Source organism: Octodon degus, unplaced genomic scaffold (genome assembly GCF_000260255.1).
Source record: "Octodon degus isolate 3935 unplaced genomic scaffold, OctDeg1.0 scaffold00002, whole genome shotgun sequence".
Lineage (NCBI taxonomy): Eukaryota > Metazoa > Chordata > Mammalia > Rodentia > Octodontidae > Octodon > Octodon degus.
In genome coordinates this window covers 18,681,908-18,702,795 of record NW_004524578.1, presented here as the reverse complement: position 1 = coordinate 18,702,795, position 20,888 = coordinate 18,681,908, and the positions used below count along the sequence as shown (strand labels likewise).

Below are 20,888 nucleotides of genomic sequence, written 5' to 3'. Positions count from 1 at the left end.
TGGATGTGTTCCATAACCAGAGAACTACATCTAAACCCTGAAGTTCAGTGTTACTCTCTGCATTTTTAAGCATGTGCAGCAAAAAGTCAGCACTCTTTTTGGGCCACTGACCCTGCATCTAGTCTCACTGGATTGGAATCAAAGGGTATAGACACAGCCTCGGATTTTTCTGATTAAAAAAAAACAAAAAACAAAACTCTCACAGCACTGAGGGCAAAGCATCTGGTGGTAGAAAAACTAAACTGTTTCTCCAGGTGGAGTTCTGCCACCGAATTTTACTTACGTTTGGCCGCTTCCCCACTCTTTTGGCTCTCATACAAATGACTGATTATCCCAAGCGATTTCATAGCTCAGCAGCTATAAACGCAGATTTGAGGAAGGCACCAAATACACCTGGGTGATAATACCGCTCTTGTCACACCCTCACCCGCATTTTGCCGAATTGGTCCAATACAAGCAAAAGAGGGAATGTGCACACGGTGTGTCGGAGAAGCGGCCCTCGCTCTTGCCTGGTGTGAGAAGCCTTGGTGGAAACACTGCGACATGAAGGTGACACAGATGTTCCCAGCCAGGCACACTCCTTGATTTGCTCGGCACCCACTCAGTGCGCCATCTATTGCTAACTGACGTCTGCTGGTGTGAGGCTTTATGAAATTGCTCTGTTGTCACGTGTGGTGAGGTCCCCAGGCACCATCTACTCTTATTTATCAAGAAAATGCTTTTTGTTGTACAATTACTGTATTCCCAATTCAGCATTGTAAGATTTTTGAGGCCTCCCTAGGAAAGACACACTGATTTTACCTGAAGGGAGACCAATAATGCTTCCTGTAAGCTGCGTGCAGGCAGGGAGTTCCTGAGCCTGGCTTTGGGCTGGGCACGGTACCCAGGAGGACATCTAATGGCACGAACCAGGGACCGAATTAGTCTCTAGCCAGCCTGGCTTCACTGCATCTCCCTCTCCACTGTGTCTGGTCACTACTCAGTGGATGGATTTATAATTATGTGGGGTTCTTTGTAATGAGGTTTGAGCTAATCAACTAAACAACAGAGTTAGGCTGTCTGGCCACACACATCCCCAGGGCTGGCTGGCGGCTGTTCCTACTGAAGGACCAACATCAAATCTGCAGACGCTGTGTCATGAGGATGCTTGAGTCCTCCACCGCCCACCCTTCAGGGCACAGCACATGGAGCAGTGCGAGCTGATGTGGGAGCCCGACCTTGTTGAGTAAGCGGGTGATGAGTTCCCAGGAGCCTTCAGCAGGTTCAGGGAAGGCAAGCTGAAGGGTGAGAAGTCAGAGGGAGGGCTCTCTGGGCAGAGGGGCTCTCTGGACTCAGCTAGGAGGGATTTACCAATAGTATGAGGTCCCAGGCCTCGCAGACAAAGCCGGGCTGCTATCACCCCAGTATTGAAATGGCTCATGGCCCTCAGGTGTTGGCCGAAGAAAAAAGTGATACTACTAGTTTAAGTTCATTCAGCAGATCTGGTTAACGGGCTGAGGGGACCTGAGCCCAGGGAAGCATCAGTGCAGTGCACTATGGTGTTTCTCAATGGCCACAAGTGTCCATGTGATCTCAGCCCAAAGGTTAATTCCCCATCCTTCCTGGAGAGGGCTGATGGACAAGAGGTACGCACATACAGGAAGCTCTTTAAGGCCTCAGGAGGCTGCTGTGTGAACTATGCCTTCAAACACACATCATCTCAGGTTCTAGTTTCCTAACTTTTTGGCTTTCGCTGTTCTGCAACACCTTAGTTTGCTAATGGTGCTGACTGCGTGCCCTTGCCAACAGCAGATGGTGCTCCTGTGGCGAAATGAAACGAAGTGGTTGTCATTTTAAGATTTTGTGCATTGAGGTGTGTGTGTGGGGAACAGAAGCAAAACAAACTTGTCCTATATCCTCCTATTTATCAAGTCCAGGGCTCTCTAAACACAGAGTCAGCATTCACAGCAGTTGATTTAGAAAGGGAATCTGGTGATATCCATTTTTTTTTGGTAGAACCGGGGATTGAACTCAGGTCCTTGTGCTTGCCAGGGAAGCACTTATTCTACTGAGCCATCTCCCTGGCCCCAATGATATCCATTTAATGAGTGATAGACTGCTAAAAATTGGACCAGCTGTCAGGCGAAGCAGAGCTCTTCCAGACCATGTTCTCCAGACCTTCAGGAGGCTCAGCCCTCGCTCACCTCTTACCCTAGTGGCTGGGCAGGACAGGACTTTGTTTATCTCTGGTTTCATATGGACATGAATTGCAAGTTGAGCATTTCTCAACTTGATTAGAAAGTCAAGCCGAGAAAGGGCACTGTATGTTGTTTTACAGTAACTGTTAACATTTTGTCACATTTGTTGCATGTCCCTATGTATGGTTGTGTGTATGTGTATACATTTCTAAACTAAAAGTTGCAGATACTGTATCATGATACTTTCTCCTTCATCTCTTCAGAGTGTATCTCTTAGGAATAAAGATATTTTCTTACCAAAGAGATAGAAAGAAAAAGAAAAAAGAAAGGGCACCGTGTCTTTTCTTTTGACTGGCTTACCATAGTAACCACAAGAAGGTCTCCAACTGGAGGACCAGGGCTAGCCTAGTCCTGGGACACTGTGGCAGGACAGACCACTGAGGTTACCCAAGCCAGTGACTCTGAAAAACAGTTGAGCATTAGAAGCCAACTGTGATGGGCGTGCAAAAGGCAGATTCTTGGGTCTCAGGCCGCATGAATCAGAGTCCTCAGAGGTAGGGCCTCCAAGAGTGAACTTGTATTCTAATAAGATTCCTGAAGTGATTCTTAATGAAATGAGACAGTCATCAGTTCATCAGACTGGACATTGCAATGCACCAAACTAACCCATGTCCTTCATTTCATAGTAAATAATAATAACAACAAAAATAATAATTAACAGTTACATTTTAGGTACCAGGCACTGTTCTGGTACTTCATATAAATTAACTCATTTGGTCCACATAAACAGTGTTAGTAGTAAGGTCTTGCTATGCAGCCTGGACTCCTAGTGATCCTCCCGTCTCAGCCTCCCCAGAGCTGGGATTACAGGTGTGCACTGTCATGCCTGGTTCCGAGGCCAGCACGGTGTGCTCAGGGGTCTGGGGCCAGCACACCATGAGGTACCGCTGATTGAACTTGGGACCTTGAGCTTATGCTGCCAAGCTATCTCTTCAGCCCCAACTCGGAGGATATTTAGAGCATCTTTTTTGGGCCAGTTTTAAGCCTTGTAGGCAGGGGCTGGTTTCTAGACTGACGTTTGCCTTTTGGTTGTGTTGGTTTCAAATGCCTGTACTATATTTATTTTTAGACATTCTATAGATAGCTTCTATCCATCAGAAAATGTCAATACACTTGAACCAAGGCATGAAAGATACAGGTCTTATTATCTATATATAGTCTGTTTGGCCTTAGACTGGATAAATAAAGAAGTTTTTTTCTGTTTTACTTTCTCATGAGACTCTGGATTTCTTCACAAGGCCTATAAGAACTGGCCACACCCATTTTTAATACAGAAGTGCACACAGGAAAAACTGTGGATGTATCTGAAGAGTCCAGAAGTGTGTGTGTGTGTGTGTGTGTGTGTGTGTGTGTGTGCATGTGTTATGGTGAATCAAGAGATCTGGGACAGCAGTGACAGGGGAGCCACAGCAGATGCCATGCTTTACTTGGACTCCTCCTGCAGGAGTCTGTGGGTCGGAGACCAAGGGAGGAGAAACCTTTCCTCAGGAGGTCAGCTCCTCTGTGAAGAGGTCTGGGATGCCTATGAGGGCTGAGTTCTTGAAGGTGAAGTTGCTGATTAAATGACTTTCACAGATCCCTTCAGAGGCCTCCGAGACTTGAGAGGGACTGGATTGCAAGGCCCTGTGCTTAGACCCTGGCTTACCAGTCCCGAGTTTTCTAGTGAGCCCATGGTCCTGCCATACTCCCAAACTTGGATAGATTAAATCATCTCACAGAGATTCCCTAGGGAAGCAGCACCTGTTAAGGTGGCTTTGGCAGATCCCATTACAGACCTGGTCCTATTGCAGCTGTGTAGACCAAGCTGACATGACAACCTCAGTGTATAACTCCAAAGCAACACCAGGTGAGTACAAGACTCATAAATGTATGCTCTGTCTACCATAGTGTTCCCTGGGCCCGTGTCTGGTGTGTTGGGACCTTGAGCTAAAACACACACTAACTGGAGGACCCAGTGGAAGAAAACAGCACATGGGCGTGGTAGAAATGACTCACCTTAGTGCGCTATACCCCTGGCACACACTGACGCAGCACAGGACCTTTTCCTGGTTCGCCTGGGTCTCCCCCAAGTACTTGCACACGATGTTACCCCCCAGGCTGAAGCCCACGACGACCAGCTGGGTCAGGGGGTAGGTCTTCTTAATGTAGTTCACCATGGCTCCGAATTCCCATGTGCAGCCTGTGAGCGAAGGGTGACATCACTCAGTCATTTCAGGGGCAACAAATACTGGAGAAAATGTATGCCAGAGAGTTAGTAAGTGGGTGCTGCCCTATTCAATGAGAGAGAAATGTATATGAGTATGTGTGTGTCTGTGTTGAGAGCTAGAGACAGACAGACACTGCTCTTTGCCTAGAGAGAAGTTCTCAGATGCCTCCGTATTACAGGAAACCAGGAATCAGCAGTAGCCATGGGTGGAGAGACTGCATCAAATACATGTACAATGCTCCTTTACAGGTGCGTCAGGAGAAATCTGCTCAGATATTCACGGACATTGAACCATATATTTAGGGTGTGCATGAGCACATGTGTTCACAGATGTAAATAAAAGCAAGAGCAAACTCTTTTGGGATTAGAACCTTGGGGTACAAGTTGGGGCGCTATACCCAAGTGTGCAACGATTCATGGCACCAAGAGAAGTACTAAGTGGATGTGATTTACAGGAACCTCTTGTCACTGTTAGGACAGAAGGGAAGATGAACTTCAGTCCAGAGGGATGGCCAGGAGGCCCTGCAGGCTTAGGGTACAGTGTTCTTGGTGATGTAGGAACAGGGCGCCCAGGGAGCAGAGCCATTCAGAAGTACTCGGAGGAGCGCTCTCTGGGCTGCGTTAGCCTAGGAGGGAGGATCTCAGCTGGTGCACTGCAGGCAGCTGTTGCAGCTGTGCTGTCTCAGGAGCTCCACTAAGAGGAGGAGGCGGATGGCTACATCCAGGTGAGGGCATGATTGCATCCTTCCTGCTCCAACCCCAGAGCACAGGGAGCTAATGTAGAGTAAAACCTAACAGGAAAAGCAAGGGATGTTGGCAAGAGGTGTAGACCAGAGGGGGAAAAGCATGGACTGTTTGCTCGGTTTTTATACAGGGTTTGTTATGCAGCTCAGAGTAGTAGTGATCCTCCTGTCGCAACTTCCCCAGCACTTGCATTGTAGGTGTGTGCCACCACACTTGGTTTTGGGGCTGGCATGGAATGTGGTACTGGGGATCAAACTCTGGACTTTGTACTTGCCAGGCAGGCGCTTAGACCATTGAGCTATCTCCCCAGACCCGCCCCCACCTTTTATTAAGAGCATGGATTTTACATGGAAATGTGAGTTGGGACCTGGACACCAGTTCAGTGGTGCTGACAGCTCTAATAGAATGGAACAGCTCGCTCCCTAGCCAGTAAGCCTGAGATGACACAATCCTTGCAGCCAAGCTCCTGACACCTGTGTTCCTTTTGCAGTGACACAGACCAGGCTGGGATGGCTGCATGGACCAGCAGGACAGTGTGAGATGGCCTCACCCCTGAGGGGCGGATTCCACGAGCCAGGGGCCAGGCCCAGGAACCTGGATAAAACATGTTTTGGAGTATGTAACCTATGTACACAGTACAAAATTCAAATGGCATAAAAAATATGGTAAAAAGTTTTTTATACTCTTTTTTTTTTAATGCCAGAGAAAGGATGTACATTGTTTAGTATCTTACCCCATCCCTCTAAAATATGTCTTGGAAACTAATATGTATCAATACACATAAAACTGCCTTACTGTATTAGGTATGTATGAATGCATGTTTTTGAAATAGGGTCTTGCTATGTAGTCCAGGTTGGCCTGGAACTCTTGTTGATACTCTTGTACCAGTCTCCTCAGTACTGAGAATATAGGTATATGCAGCTATATCCAGCTATTTGTAGTTTTAGGGATGCATAACATATACAGAGAAAAATGTGCCATCAGTGAATTTTTACATATTTACACCAGGTTACTACATCCACATGAAGATGCAGAATGTCAGTACGTCTGGAGGCCCACAGGCTTCTTTCCTGACAACAACCCCTCTACTTGGAGTCCTGATCACAATCTGAAAGCCTTGGGAACTCCTGTGACTTGGAAGGTGGCAAAGGATGCATAAGACTAAGAAAACCAGGAGCCAAAGGCGGCTCCCTCCCAACATGGCAAGGCCCAGGCACCACCTGAGATGGAAGCATGCTCTCTGTGCTGGGAGATCCTGGGGACCCGCTCTCCCACCTGCTCCTCCTGGGTCTAGCAGAGGCCGGGCAGTGTTCAGGTCTTCAATAAAGACGAGGAACTGAGTGGATGCTTGGGGCAGGCTGCTGAAGGAACAAAGAGTTGGTCCAAAGGGAACCCTAACCTCTTAACCAAGGAATTCAAAGGCCAGACTTTCATCCCAACTAGGTCAGATTCATCTCAGCTCCTCTTTCTAAAAAAGGCAGCAATGGGAGGTATATGTAGCTCCAGTCAATGTTGGCTTTCAGGTAGGAGCTGTGATGTAAAGAAGGGGGCTCCAAATGCACTCAGCGGGGATCACAGATGCTCAGCTTCACCACAAATGCAAAGTCAAAAATGCCATTAGAGTCTGTTCACCTCCCTCAGGCCACGGAATCCTACATACAGGTCCTCAAGAAGCAGCCCAGCCTCGCGGCTCAGTGAAGGTTTCCTGGTTCACCGAGCAGTCCCCTTGCTCCCAACCTCCCTCTGATGACAATGAACTCCAGGTGTGAGGGCCATCACCACAGAAACAGGATGGGGCCCAGGTATGGGCACTTTCAACAAATACCCTGGATGACCTTTTATCTTGAGAGAACTCTGGAAAATTACCAAACTCTGGATCTGTTCCCTTATCTGTCAAATGGAGGCAATGATAGTAAACACCTCAGAGTTATTCAGAGAACTGAGTAAGGTAAATACATAAATGGCTTAGATCAGAGTCCAGAATATAGGAAGCGTTTCTTTCTTCCTTTAAAAATATACTTTATGTAAACCTATATGCACAGCAGCATCATTAGTAACAGCTACAAGGCGTAAGCAACCACACGTCTGTTAGTAGGCGAATGGATGAACAGAACAGTGTCACTTGAAAGAACAGCACTTACCTTTAGAAAGGGGGGAAATTCGGACACATGGGACGGCACGGTTGAGCCTTGAGGCCATTATGATAGATGAAATATACCAGTTATAAAAAGACAAGACTATTTAATTCTACCTGTGAATGTCAAATTCAGAAATAGAAAGTAAAATGGTAGTTGCCCGGGCCTGAGGGAAGAGGGAAATTAAGTTGTGCAGTGCGTACAGAGTTTCACTTTTGTTAGGTGAAGAGCTTTGGAGACTGGCGACACAGCAATGTCAGTGTACTTCCGACTACTGGATTGCACACTCCTAAGTGGTTAAGGTGGAAAATCTTACATTATATGTATTTTATTATGATTTAAAACATCACTTAAATAAGAACTTGAAGCTTAATACTTGAAAATGCCAATCTAAATTTCTAGATTGCCCTCCACAGAGATGTTCTCCAACCTGGGGATCTTGTATAGCACTAGCCACTCGTGCCTGGCCTTGCCCAGACTATGGAAGTCAGTGTGGGATCTGGGTCCGGGTTCTTCTAGGGGATCCCCACGTGATTCCAGTGTGAAGCCAGTTCAGACGAGTATGAAAAAGTATTTTCTAAGGCCCTGTCTCTTTCCTCTCAGGACCATCTCTAGATTCCCAGCCCTTTCTACTTGCAGTAAGTGGCTTCCACAGATGGGGGTGCTGCTCAGTCTTCTGGAAGCATCCTAAGCAGAGCTCTTAGCCTGGTGGCCTCTTTCTGAAAATTTCCTCAGAGCAAGTTTTCTGCAAGGGGCCCAGTCCCTGTGCCATGTAACCAGGCACCTCCTCCAGATCCATCCAACACCAAACAAACAAACAAACAAACTTTAAATTTCTACAACTGCTTTCTGCTAATATTTCTTGAAAAGAGTGAGCCAGAAAAGCCACGTGAGTGAAATCTCACTGTAAGATGACGTTCTGGCACAGTGGTCTTCCACGTGTGGTCCCTAGAATGGTTCTCATCAGCGTCACATTTTCTTGACAACAGTTCAAAATTGCACATCCTCAGTCCCACTGCAGAATTGCCCAGTCAGGAGCTCTGGAGGAGGGGACCATGCAGAGGGCTTGCAGGGCCCCAGAGGCTTTGATTCAGTGGGTCCGGGGGTGCTCAGAGTTCGTATGTCTACTGTTCCTCAGGCGATGTCAATGCTATTGGTCCAAGGACCTTGCTTTGAGAACCACTATCCTAGTTGACAGCAAATGTGGGTGAAATCCTCAATTTTCTGCTTCTCTTTTTTTTTTTAAAGAGAAAATTTAAAAATTCTCATGGTATTCATAGATAAGGAAATTCAGATGGGTGCTGTAGTACATGGCTGTAATCCCATTACTTGGGAGGCTGAGGCAGAAAGACTGCTAAGTTGGAAGCCAGAGTGGTAAGACCTTGTCTGGAAAAGACACCAGGAAATGCCTGGGGATTTGGCTCAGCAATGGAGTGCTCTCTAGCCCACAGAAGGTGTTTGGTTCCATCCACAGCATGGCAAAGAAAGACAAAAAGGAAAGGGAGGGGAAAGAAAAAAAAAATGGAAATGACAATTACAAATCAATTTTCATTGTCTACATTAGAGAGGACCAGCAACTTGGCCAACATCCAGGATGCGAGAGATTGGGGCACCTGGCCCTCAGATCTGTTCACTGCTGCGTGCGCTCACTGGGATAGGCCTTGGAGGGCAATATAACAACACATACTGATTTTAAAAAAATTCTTTGGTCCAGAAATTCCATTTTTAAAAAAAATGTATTTAGAACAGGGTCTGTAGGGTCTCACTACAGATTGGACTCCTAGTGATCCTCCTGTTTTTTCAGCCTCCCACGCGGTGGACTTACAGGTGCGTGCCACCACGCCTAGTCTCAGCCATCATCTCAGTCTCTCTCTCACCCTACTCCCTGCGCCGGCCTAAGCAGGCACTTCAGTCCACAGCAATTCCGCTTTGGATGACTTTATACTGTGATATATTTGTACGTGTGTACAGAGATGTATGCACAAGAATGTTCCCCACAGTGCAGTTAGGAAACCACCCACATCTCTATTTAACTGGGACTAGTCAAACTAGGCAGCGCTGTACTCCTGTCTGCTGACGTGGAACACCCAAGCCACGTCACAGAGGGGCAAAGCCAAGGGATAGAGCTGTAGGATGGCACCGTCTCATGTGTGTACCTGGCTGTGAGAGGGATTACATAGATGCACACACCTGATTGAGGACTAGCCAGAAAACTGTGGCCAACATTGACTTTCTGAGGGTAGGTCTAGTGGGGAACAGACTTTGCTTTATTCATTGCACCTTGGGGTGGGTTGAATGTATTTCAAAAAAACCCTTTCAATTATCATAGAAATAAAAATTTTCAATTTTCAAAAAAAAATCCAGACCAATAATTATACAATGAGGTAAAAAAAATCTAGCATTACCCTCCTAAAATAGTACCAACAAAAAATTTAAATCCTCACTTGGCCACCATTTCTTTGAGTTTCTGCCTAATGTCGCCATCCCTTCACTGATTACTAATCATCTTTACAGTTTGCTCTAACATCAAAGGAGCTTCTATTAGATTACAAACTCCACAGATAAAGATGCTCTTGTTCTTGCTTCCCAGTGGACCTGTGAGGCCAGCTGCTCAGTGGACACTCAGCCCTGTCACCGACATGAATGGATGCACTGTACTCCAGGCTCTCTACTAGGAACTTTGACTTGGACCAGGAAGCAGACAGAAAGACAGGAAGCCACTTGCCTTTCTTTCAAGTGAGCCAGCTAGAATGCGGGACTTTGGATTCATGTCTAACCTGGAAACCCACATCCCTTGCCTTGTACCACAAATCTACACAAGTAACAGTACTTTGGGGGTTTACTGTTTAAGTATTAGGTCTCACTTTCTCCTCATCTGATTCCTGCTGGACCCATCCATCTATCTGTACTCCAGTCACACACTGATTACTTGAGACCTGGAGCAGATGTTCAGATGTCACTGGGGCTGTTACAAAACTTGGATTTGCTACACCACTGAGGAGCAATTACAGCTAATTGTGTGGAGGCACTTTGGGAGTCTCCACTTAATTAAATCTAAAAACATTTGATCTGGAGAAAAGGCCAGCCCTGCCTGCTGCTGGACAAACTGTTGGGTTTTATGCAAAGAGTTGCCACCTGTCCCCAGCTAAGGGAAGGGCAAACCTAGGTGTGCCTGCCTAGTTCCAGGGTGGTGCTGGGTCTCCTGGGATTACCACCTGGGGTCAGAGACCAACACTCTGTGTCTTTGACCCGCCCCCCAGTTCAACTAAATACTACAATAATCTGTTTTTTTTAAGATTAGGGGATTTAAATGAGGTTCTAGTATTTAATCTTCCTGGGATTAGCACCAATAACAAGATTAGATAGCTAATCTTGCTGCAGCTTTTCAAAGGCAAGATGATATGCGAGACACTAGCCTGACCCTGGTGAGATGGGGACAGGGCTGTCTTGGGAAGTCAACCTGTTAAGATCAGGAGAAATCCCCTGCCTTTTTCTTCAAGCTCTTTCCCCCAAAGAAAGACAACGCAAAAACCTGCACTAAACTACCATTTTCAAAAGCCATTTTTCCTAAGTGGCGTTAGCATGACTAAGTATACTGAAATACAGGGCCCAGAGACGTGGTGTTCCTTGTTCACGGAAACTCTTGAGTCATCTCTGGATTCTCCACCACGCACGGCCTGGGCCTGGCACTTGGTGGGTGTGCCTCACAACGCTAAGGTGGACAGGAAGGAAGTCTGAATCACAAGCGACGAAAGCACACAGTGCTGGCCAGCGTGGCCATGCAGAGAGCAAGAAACAAGTACACACTATGGGTGGGCTAATACCATAGCTTGAGGGCCGGTGGGCTGCAGGCTGGCAGGGGAGGGTGTATCCAGCAGCTCCTGTCACTTCATGGTAAAAATAGGTAAATCATTTCTTAAAGCTGAGGGGAAGCTACTGCTAAGCTGAGTCACTCAGGAAGAAAACAGCTGTAGAAATCAAGGGAGAGTGCCTCTGCCCGGCATACAAGTTCCTCCTGTTCTTAGAGCTGAAACAAAATGAGCACTTTAGCCTTCTTTCCCTGGGGATAAGGTGCCCTTGATAGCTGGAGCAAGCATTTGGTCTCATCCTGAAAGCTAGACTCTACTCCTCCAGTCCTGCTCCAGATAAGATGCCCTGCCACATTCTCAGCAGTCTCGTCAGGCATCGCCCTAACATGTCCACTCTCTCGCAAATTCACTGCCTTCACTTTCAGACTCTCTTCCTTGACCCTTCTCTTCTTCCTCCCTTCCCATGATGCCTTCTGCTATTATAAGAAATGACTGTTTAATGCCAAGGGAATGCAATTTGTAATTGTCAACTTGGAAACAAGTCTGCAACTCCTAATGGAGAGGTGTCTTGGGTCCTGGGTGGTCTCCACAGTGTGTGTGGAGCGGGAGGCCACACATCCGCATTAGTCTGAGATGGTCCTGGAGTTTGTCTGTGGTTCTGATGTGTTCTTCTGTCCCCTTTTACTTGCAAAATGTCCTGGCTGGGATGCTAAATCACACTGTCACTCCAGGCACAGGTCCTCTTTCCTTTGCAAGACTAAATCATGGATCTCTAAACAAGGCAATGTTCTGTGATCTTACCTTGAGATTCCAAAATCCATTTTACAAGACAAAAACCTCAAGCATTCTGGACTGGACAATAAAGAGCTTCTCCTGAGCATCAAAATGCAACGCTATGGTTTCAAGAACTTCCTCCCAGCATCACATCTAAAGCCAGAAAGTCAAGAGTTTTGAGATAAGAGCCTATTTCACACAAGTCAAACCTACAAGAAAAATCAGTTTAAATCATTCAAACCCTTTTTCTTTTCCTTTCCTTTTGTTCCCTCTTTCTTCCTTTTCTTTTCTTTGTACTACTGGTGATGGAACTCAGGACCTTGTGCTTGCCAGGCTATCTCCCTGGCCCATGAACCCGTTTTCAATGTCAAAATTCCTCAGACTGGTGCTTTGTCGGAGAAAGATGCTAAGTTCTTCGGAGCCTTGTAGTCCTAAGAAACTCAGCCAAAGCCATGTTATTTTAATGCCTTTCATCCGGTGTAGAACAGACTTGTAAAAAAATCCTAGATTCCTTACCCTTTCTGAACCAAAATTAAACTCATAAGACTCTTTATCACCTGTTTTTTAATGTCTTGGTCATAGGACTTCAAGATATAATGATGCGATCCAGAGGCCAGAGTAATTACCGGCTGGGAAATTCTGGCTTTCAGCTATGATTGCTGGCTTTCATCCAGCTACAGTTTCTGTGAACATCAACACTGAGCTGCCGGGGTACAAGGCACTTAGCCAAAGACAGACAGAAGGAGCAGAATGCTTCCTGAATTACTGGCCCCCTACAGTATTGCTGACAAAAGCACTCACATTCCCAACACTGCCTGAGTTAGAAAATCAATTAAGTCATAAAGAGTAAGCCTACATGTCTACTGCGACAGCCTTCCAACTAAAGATTTAGGCTCTTTATAATAAATACACTTCAAAAGCATCTTTAGGACTTCTCCATCTCCCTTCTCTTCCACATGTTACGGACTGATGGACACCTGGCTTGATCTAGTGTAAGATCGTCTTTGAATAAGAAAATTAAAACACAGTGTGGTAAATTCTATCTTCATGGGTGCTGCTATTCATCTTAGCACATACTTCCACTTTGGCAGAAGCTTGCCACTGCTTGAATAGTTAGCACGGGGTTAGGAGTGTAGCTCAGTGGTACAGCATTTGTCTCATATGAATGTGGCCTGGGGTTCAATCCCTAGCACCACGAAACAAAACAAGGTAAGACAAAAGGAGGGAGCAGAGTCTAAATTTGACTCCAGTAGCTTTGAGCTGGAGTGTGTGGCCCAAGCAGATCTGGCAGAGGGGTACATCCTGAAGGTCACTCAGCTAGAAAACAAGCATTGTGCCATTCAAAATAACTACAGGGCCGCCAACAGAGCCATAACCTAGACCAAGCTCAAAAAACAAAAATAAAAATGAAGCCCAAAGAATTTTCCTTTTAACAAAAACAGCATCTCCAATTGGTCCCTGCAGAGTTCACCCATTCCCTTGAGGTCATTGGGGAGGCTGACGTGGAGCAAGGTCATGTAACTGTTCAAGTAAACCACTGCCTTTTCTCCTCTAAGCTGGCTCACAGAAAACATAACGTTAGAGCGCAGGACCACTAGTCATCATCATTTTCTGGTTCTTGCGGGTACAGCTTTATCTTCCTGCCTATCTTCCCAGCAGTCTGCCTCATCTCTTTTCCCAGGTTCTCAGCCCCTATCTACTGGCCCCCAAAGCACAGGCTTTTGTTCTGCATTGCACAGGCCTTTCCTGAGCAGATCCTCCCTAAGTGGTGTTCCAAAGGCAGGATGTTAACAAACAGTAACACAGTCCTTAGAGACTGAGATCCAGTCCATGTCCCCTGAGAAGGGTGCCATTGGCAAATACTTTTTTTTTTTTTTTTTTTTGAGATATGGTCTCACTATTTAGCCCAGGCTGGCCTCAAACTCACCACAGTTCATCTGCCTCAGCCTCCTGGTGAATACTCTAGATAGACCTCACTGGGTTTCGATTGATTGAGGCGGTGCACCCCCACCCCATCCAAACTAGCTGGCGGATACCTGGAAGTTCTGGCTTTCTGCTTGTTCCCGGGCTGATGGATCTTATCCAGCGACAATCTGCTCTGAACATCAACGCTAGGGTGTTGCTGAGCTATTCTTCCTAAGGCTGGGACTTAACTTGCATCTGTCTTTTCATTACAGGTGCTGGCCCATGAGTATCTGGAGGATCAGAGACCAAAACCACCTGGCCTGTTTCTGTGGCTCTGAGAGGCTCTTGGATGTTCTTGCTCTCAGCCTAAAATGTACTTAAGCAGGGCATGACGGCATACACTGGGGAGGCTGGGGTAGGAGAATTGTTGCAAGTTTGAGGCCAACCTGGATTACACAGTGAGTTCAAGCCCAGCCTGAACTATACAGTGACACTCTGTCTCAAAAAACAAAAGCAAATAAACGAAGTACTTGTCTGAGAGCTCCTTCCTGTTTCCTTTGAAGAGGAGTGGGACTCGCATAAATGATGAGATTGCCTGGGGTTTGTCTCCTCTGTCACTTACACATCCACTTTATGTTCTTTGATGTGGAAGAAGTTATTCAACTTCGGGAGGCCTCAGTTTCTTCATCTGTAGAAAGGGGGTGACTGATTTAATATGCCATCTAAAGTACTCAGGAGAGTGCCTGACCCACAGCAAATGTCATGGAAATGACAGCTATCAATAAAAACGTAGTGCCTCCTACCACCAAAGTAGGAAAAAAAAATCTTTCTGCACGCTCACATATCCTTCTGCTCCTCTATATTTTAGTATCCTGAATAGGAAATGAACACTATTAACCACAGCAGTTGAGCTGGGGTAAAAACCACAGTTTGATTGGTGGCTCTGCTGCTTAAGTCACATGAGTCCAAGCAAAGTACTTCACGTTCCTAAGCCGTGAAGTGGGGACATAACACCAGTCCTCAGGCAGTAAGGATCAAGTGAAGTGACATACATAGAGCTCAGTCCATGCCTGACACTCAGGAGTGTCTTCAAGGACGTTGCTTCATTGAATTTATCTTTTCAAGGCGGTACTAAGAGTTCTAAGAATGCGACACTACCCACTTAGGTGATTTGTTCTGCACAAGGAGGACCTCTTCCCAACCATTTCTAATCATATTAGCAAAGGTGACCGGAAACAAAGGATTAGTGCGTGTGTGGCTGGAAACAGTCTGATAAGTAGGAAAAGAGCTTTCATAAATTTCTCAGAAGGAGAGACTGGAGCGGGGTAGAAAGTGTCTCCTTACGTGCATATGCCCTTTCATGTCTGTCACCTGGGGGCTCCTTTGGGCAGCAGCCAGCGGTCTCTGATGGAGAGAGGCTTTCTTATGGGCTGAGCTGGATGCTGGGCACTCCAGAGCCACAGGAGGGACCACCTGCTCTTACGGAGAGCAGGGGATGGAGAGACAGGCAGTAGCTGTGAACAGGTATTATGAAAATAAATGTGCACCTTCAAATCTTAAGTGCCCTGAAGAATGTCAAGATGGGATTAGGTGGGGAATGACATGGGGTGCAGGAAGGCCAGCCACACTGTATGGGAAAAGGAGAAAGTGACATCTTGGTTGAGACCCAAATGACAGGGAGAAGCCAAGTGAAGGTCACAGAGGCCGATGAAACAGAATTCAGGCAGACCTGAGCCCAGCAGGCCCTGGAGTCTCGTGCTTGCCAGGGCTGGTGCTCAGAATGGGATCAGGCCGTCAGATTCGTGGGTTCTAGGGTGTGCTGAGGCCGGGTCACCCTACATGGAGGAGGCTGAGTTGGTGGGGGGCCTGATGAAAGTGAGGGAAAGAGGCTTAAAGGAGGCCTAAAGAACCTATTAGCTAACTGCAGTATTTGGACCCAATTTGGATCCTGGATTGAATGAACTATAATTAAAAAGAAACTAAGATATGGGAACTAAGCTGCACTGAGATGTACTGCTTTAATTGTGACGATACTATTGTGCTTATGTTTAGGTTATGGGTTGAACAGTGTCCTCCAATGTTCATATATTGAAGTCTCAACCCTAGTACCTCACTTAGACTGTCATTGTACTTGGAGCACGGCTTTTAAAGATGTAATTAAGTTAAAATGGAGGGGTCAAGGTGAACTCCCATCCAGGGTTGTTGGGTCCTTTAAGGACTGATTAGGTGGCAGAGACACAGGACAGGACCACACTCTGAAGAAACCGTAACACCACGGCCATCTACGAGCCAAGGGGAGAGGTCTGAAAAGAACCCACGCTGGCTAACATCTTCATCTCAGACTCCTAACTCCCTAAATGTGAGAAAATAACATTTCTGTTGTATAAGCCACCCAGAATGTGGCACTTCGTTTTGTCTCAAACAAATTAAAGCAGTTTACAAGGAGTCTGAATATCACAGCAATACACACAAATAGTTTCAGATGAGATGATCGGCTGATTGGGACTTGCTTTAAAATAATCCTTGAGAGGGGACAACAAAAAGGGCTGTTTACAGAAGAAGTGAGATGGGCTATAAGCTAAATGACATGGCTAGAAGAAATCACTCCTCTCTTCCAGGTCAGCTGTCTTTCTGGAAAAATACTGCACTTAGGAATTTACTAACTATAGGAATTTACTTCTAAAATTCCAAGGAAACAAAATGTGACAACAAAAACAAAAACAAAAAAGAACATAGAGAAATTACTTTTTCAAATTTGGGGCTAAAGCTTTTCCTACATGAACCTACCTCTTCCCCATAGATTGTGTGTGTGTGTGTGTGTGTGTGTGTGTGTGTGTGTGTGTGGCCAGCTCAGCCCACCAGGGGGCGGGGCTGGCTGGCATGTGGTGCTGGGGGATTGAACCGCGGTCCCTGTGCTTTGCTAAGCTTGTTCTTTGTTCTAAGTAGGTGTTTTAGACCACTGAGCCATCTCACCAGTCCCTCCCCATAGATTTCTTTCATGCTCAGATTTAACACACTGGTCCAAATGCCTGATGCTATTACGATTGTTGTTGTTATTTATTCTGGTGGTATTGGGGATTGAAGCTGGGGCCTTTGCAGTAAGCTGTATGTACCTCCAGCCCTTTTAAATTTTAGTTTTGAAGGGCCAGTCAAATAGCTCAGCAGATTAAAGGGCTTGCAAACAGGCGCAGGGGCTGGGTGTTCAAGCCTGAGACCTGCCGTGCCAGCCCTACCCCCGGGGCACACTGAGATGGCAATTGAGACTGGGTGTGGTGGTGTGCGCCTGTAATCTCAGCTCTTGGGAGGCTGTAAATAGGCAGATCACTGAGTCTGATTTAGTAGTGAGACCCTGAACACCCTGTAGACCCTTCCCTAAAATACAAAAAAAAAATTTTTTTTTTTTTTTTTTAGTTTTGAGAGAGTCTCGCTAATCATTAAGATGGCTAGGCCAGGCTTGAAGTTGTCATCCTCCTGCCTCAGCCTCCCAGAGTACTGGGAATACAGGCAGGCAGTGCCACGCTTGGCTTACACCATGCATGTTCTTGATGGGAATGGAGCGCGCTACCTTTCTGCTTGGCTTGTCCTCCCCAGAGCCCAGTGTCCTGGCCAGGAGCGCCCAGTCTTTGTGATCTGGTAAGTCTGCCAGCTCACCAGCGCGGATGAGGCGCGACTCCGCACTGGCCCTGGTTGTGCACTCATTCCACTGCTTTGGAGCTGATCACCGACAGGCCTGTCTCCCCTTGCGCAGCTCATCATCTGGGTTACATGGAGCACTGCTAACCCCGCCCCGACGTTAACAGCCTCCAGATATGTAAGAACAAACCTAATATTCTACGTCCACTGCCCACCAAGACCTTCGTAACACACACTTAATTACTGCAGCTGAAGAACTGGGGACTTGAGCAACGTGCTCCGGGCCACATGGCCAGTCGCGGGCAGGGCTGGGACCTGGTGCAGAGCTGCTCTCTTGGCGGGTGCCCTTTCCAACAATGCACACATACAGAGCTCGCACTCCCTGCTCCTCCTGCTTCCAGATCCCTGGATTTGGCATGCCTTCCACTGGCCTCCTGTACTACTACCCATAGCACCCCAGGGGCCGTGTGGCCCGGACCCCTCAGGCACAGCTTTGCCACCAGCTCTGAGAGGGCCCTGGCGGCCAGGGCAGCTGGACGAGGGCCCCATCTGAGCTCTTCGACGTGGCTGGTGTGATGTCCTTGCCCAAACATGGTCTCTTCCTGAGCTTTTCAGCAGAAATGACTTTCACCTGGCCACTGTGAGGTTAAAGAGATTATGCAGACGTGGGCACCGAGGCTGGCACATATCAGTGCCCTTACTGGCATTTCTTATCTTGTGCTGTTGTTACTCTTGCTGCTAAATACCACTCCCAAGCCTCTGTGTGGCCCTGTGGCCAGGCCACACCTTCCTGTCCTATTTGTAAAGATGGAGCTTTACCTCCACCTTCAAGACCTTATGCTTAGGTCCCCCTGTTTTCATTGTGTTTGACTTTAACTATTTCTGCCCTTTGGATCCAGTTCTTCCTCCCACATCCTCATCTGTGTCATCCGTGAGCTAGACAGTCACCTCTGTCTTTGAATCGCAGACCAAACTGTGAATGAAGCCAGTGTAAATGGTGTCTGTAGGCGTGGGAGCGAGCCCAGAGGAGAGAATGCCTTGGAGTACCCAGTCCTGTGCCTGGCATGAAGTGGCTGTGTGTCTTCAATCTTCCCTACCCACGACCTTCCTGTGCCTGCCCTGCAGGACGTGGCACCCTTGTGAACTACCAGTGACAGAGTCAACTGGAATGACCTTCTAGGAGACAACCTGACAATGTGTACAAACATATGAAAACAAGTCACCTCAGGAAATTTACTCCAAAGAACTCACTAAAGAGAAAAAAAAAATTCTTTTTTTGATATAGAGTCTCGCTACACAGTTCAGACTCATAGTGACCCTCCTGTCTCAGCCTCTCTAATGCTGGGATTACAGGCATGGGCACCCATTCCAATTTGGGAGCCAGCACGGCATGCCTGGGGTTCTGGGGCCCACATGGCATGTGGTACTGGGGATCAGACTTGGGACCCTGTGCTTGCCAGGCAGGTGCTAATGCTGCCAAGCTATCACTCCAGCCTGAAAAATATTCTAAGTCATTGTTTAAAATGCTGGAAAACTTAAAAAAAAAAAAACAAAAAAAACCTATACGTCTTACAAAAAGGAATGGTTATATAAATTATAACAGAGTAATAATAGTAATGTGGATGTCAATATGATTAAATATAATGACTTTGCATTTTATGTTGATGACTATAAAATTATTTAAATGCCATAGATAGATAGTATGACTGCAACTAAAAAAAAAACTACATATACAAACATAAAGACAGAACAGGAAGATAAAGAAGCAGAAAATTATAGTTATGGTAAGATTATAGATGTAATTTTTGGTTGTTTCCCATTAAAACATAATTTATTTGGTCATAAACATCCCATATGTTTGTGCACAGATACATAATTCTGTGCATTTATTTGTTACATGTGCATATATAATGTGAAAGGAGAGCTGCATAAGAATCAAAGATGAACAGTCCGGAAGCCAGAGTCTGCGCTAACAGAGGCCTCGCCCTGAAGTTAGAGGCATTTGCCTAAGCCTGCGAGCCAATTCCTGTCCCCCAGGAGCCTCAAGGTCCAGGGAGCTGCTGCTGATCCACTGACACTCCATGCCACCTCACACTCTAGGCACAGGAGTCCTCAGGAGTGTGGATGGAACAGCAGGGAGGGCCTACGTTCTGCCACCCAAGCCACCCGGCTCCCAGCCGGCTCTGGAACCTACTAGCTAAGGGCTCCTGGGGAGCTCTTTCTCTGTGAGCTGTAGCAACTGCCTCTCTCAGCAGGGTGGGTGTGCTGGCCCCACTCCAGAGTGGTTGTAAGGCGTGGCATGGGACATGCCTAGTATTGGTATTAAATGTGTGTCTCACCATCTCTTGTGGAGAGGCATAAATTCTAAGTTCAAAAAAGAAACAAGGGCTGGCAAGATAGCTCAGCAGGCTAAGCACCAGCTTTGGCAAGTGCAAGGACCAGGGATTGATCCTGGGTCCTGCATGCTGCACCAGCCTCACCCCCGGGGGGAGGAATGAGCCAGGGACCAAGTCCAGGTGTGGTGGCACATGCCTATAATCCTAGTGCCGGGGAGGCTGAAAACAGGTGGATCACTACGAGTCCAATCTGCATAGTGAGACCCTATACTAAATACGTCAAAATAAAAAAAAAAAAAAGACCCTATACTAAATACGTCAAAATAAAAAAAAAAATAAAGAAAACAGAAACGAAGTAGCAACATATTAAAGCAAGGAGAGAAAGGGGAGGCCTCTGCGTGGATGTGGCCCGTGTTTACCATAGGTGAACATGCGTGGCGAGGTCAGCTCAATGTTGGGCAGGGCGCCCAGGTGGTTCAGCACAGCACACCGGTAGCCATTCTTCTGCGCGTAGTCAACGAAGGTGCGGATGTACTGCTTCTCACTGTGGTTGGCAATTCCAGGGCAGATGACCATGGTGACATCATCTACAGGGTGGAGAAAGAGATCCTCACGTAACCAACCATTATCATATGATGAATACACAGAATCATACTTCACTGGCTTTTAGACACCTGGAGAAGGGAACTTATGTATTCATTTTTGAGGTTTTGTTTTGTTTAAGAAAGGTCTTGCTATATAGTTCAGGCTGATCTTGAACTCACTAGGTAGCCCAGGCAGGCCTTGAAAACATGGTGATCCTCCTGCCTCAGCCTCCTGAGTGCTGCACCACCCCGTCTGGCTAGGAGAAGGGAACTTAATGCACACCCTTTCATTCAATTCGCTGGAAAAGATGTCGTTCCCTCATTCCCTTTCAGCTGGAGCTGTCTATTTTAGGCTTCCCTAATTCTTTATGGGGAAGGGTTTATTTTTAAAACTTCTAATCCATCATAGGCTTATACTTTTGAAAACTGTGTTCTGTATTAATTATTAGAAAATTAATTAGAAAAAATTAGAAACATGAAATAAAAAATAAACCCCAAATTTTACAATTAGATCCAACAGATATA

General features: G+C 46.5%; 1 protein-coding gene across 1 annotated transcript in view; it reads right to left on the bottom strand.

Moving 5' to 3' along the window:
* The window catches only part of Abhd2 (abhydrolase domain containing 2), a 105,617-nt gene that overhangs the window by 14,630 nt on the left and 70,099 nt on the right, over positions 1–20,888 (bottom strand). The window contains exons 5-6 of the mRNA XM_004623289.2: positions 20,199–20,366; positions 4,233–4,416 (exon numbers count right to left, since the gene is read on the bottom strand). Of these exons, the coding sequence (XP_004623346.1) occupies positions 4,233–4,416; positions 20,199–20,366 (352 nt within the window). The remainder of the gene's footprint in view (positions 1–4,232; positions 4,417–20,198; positions 20,367–20,888) is intronic.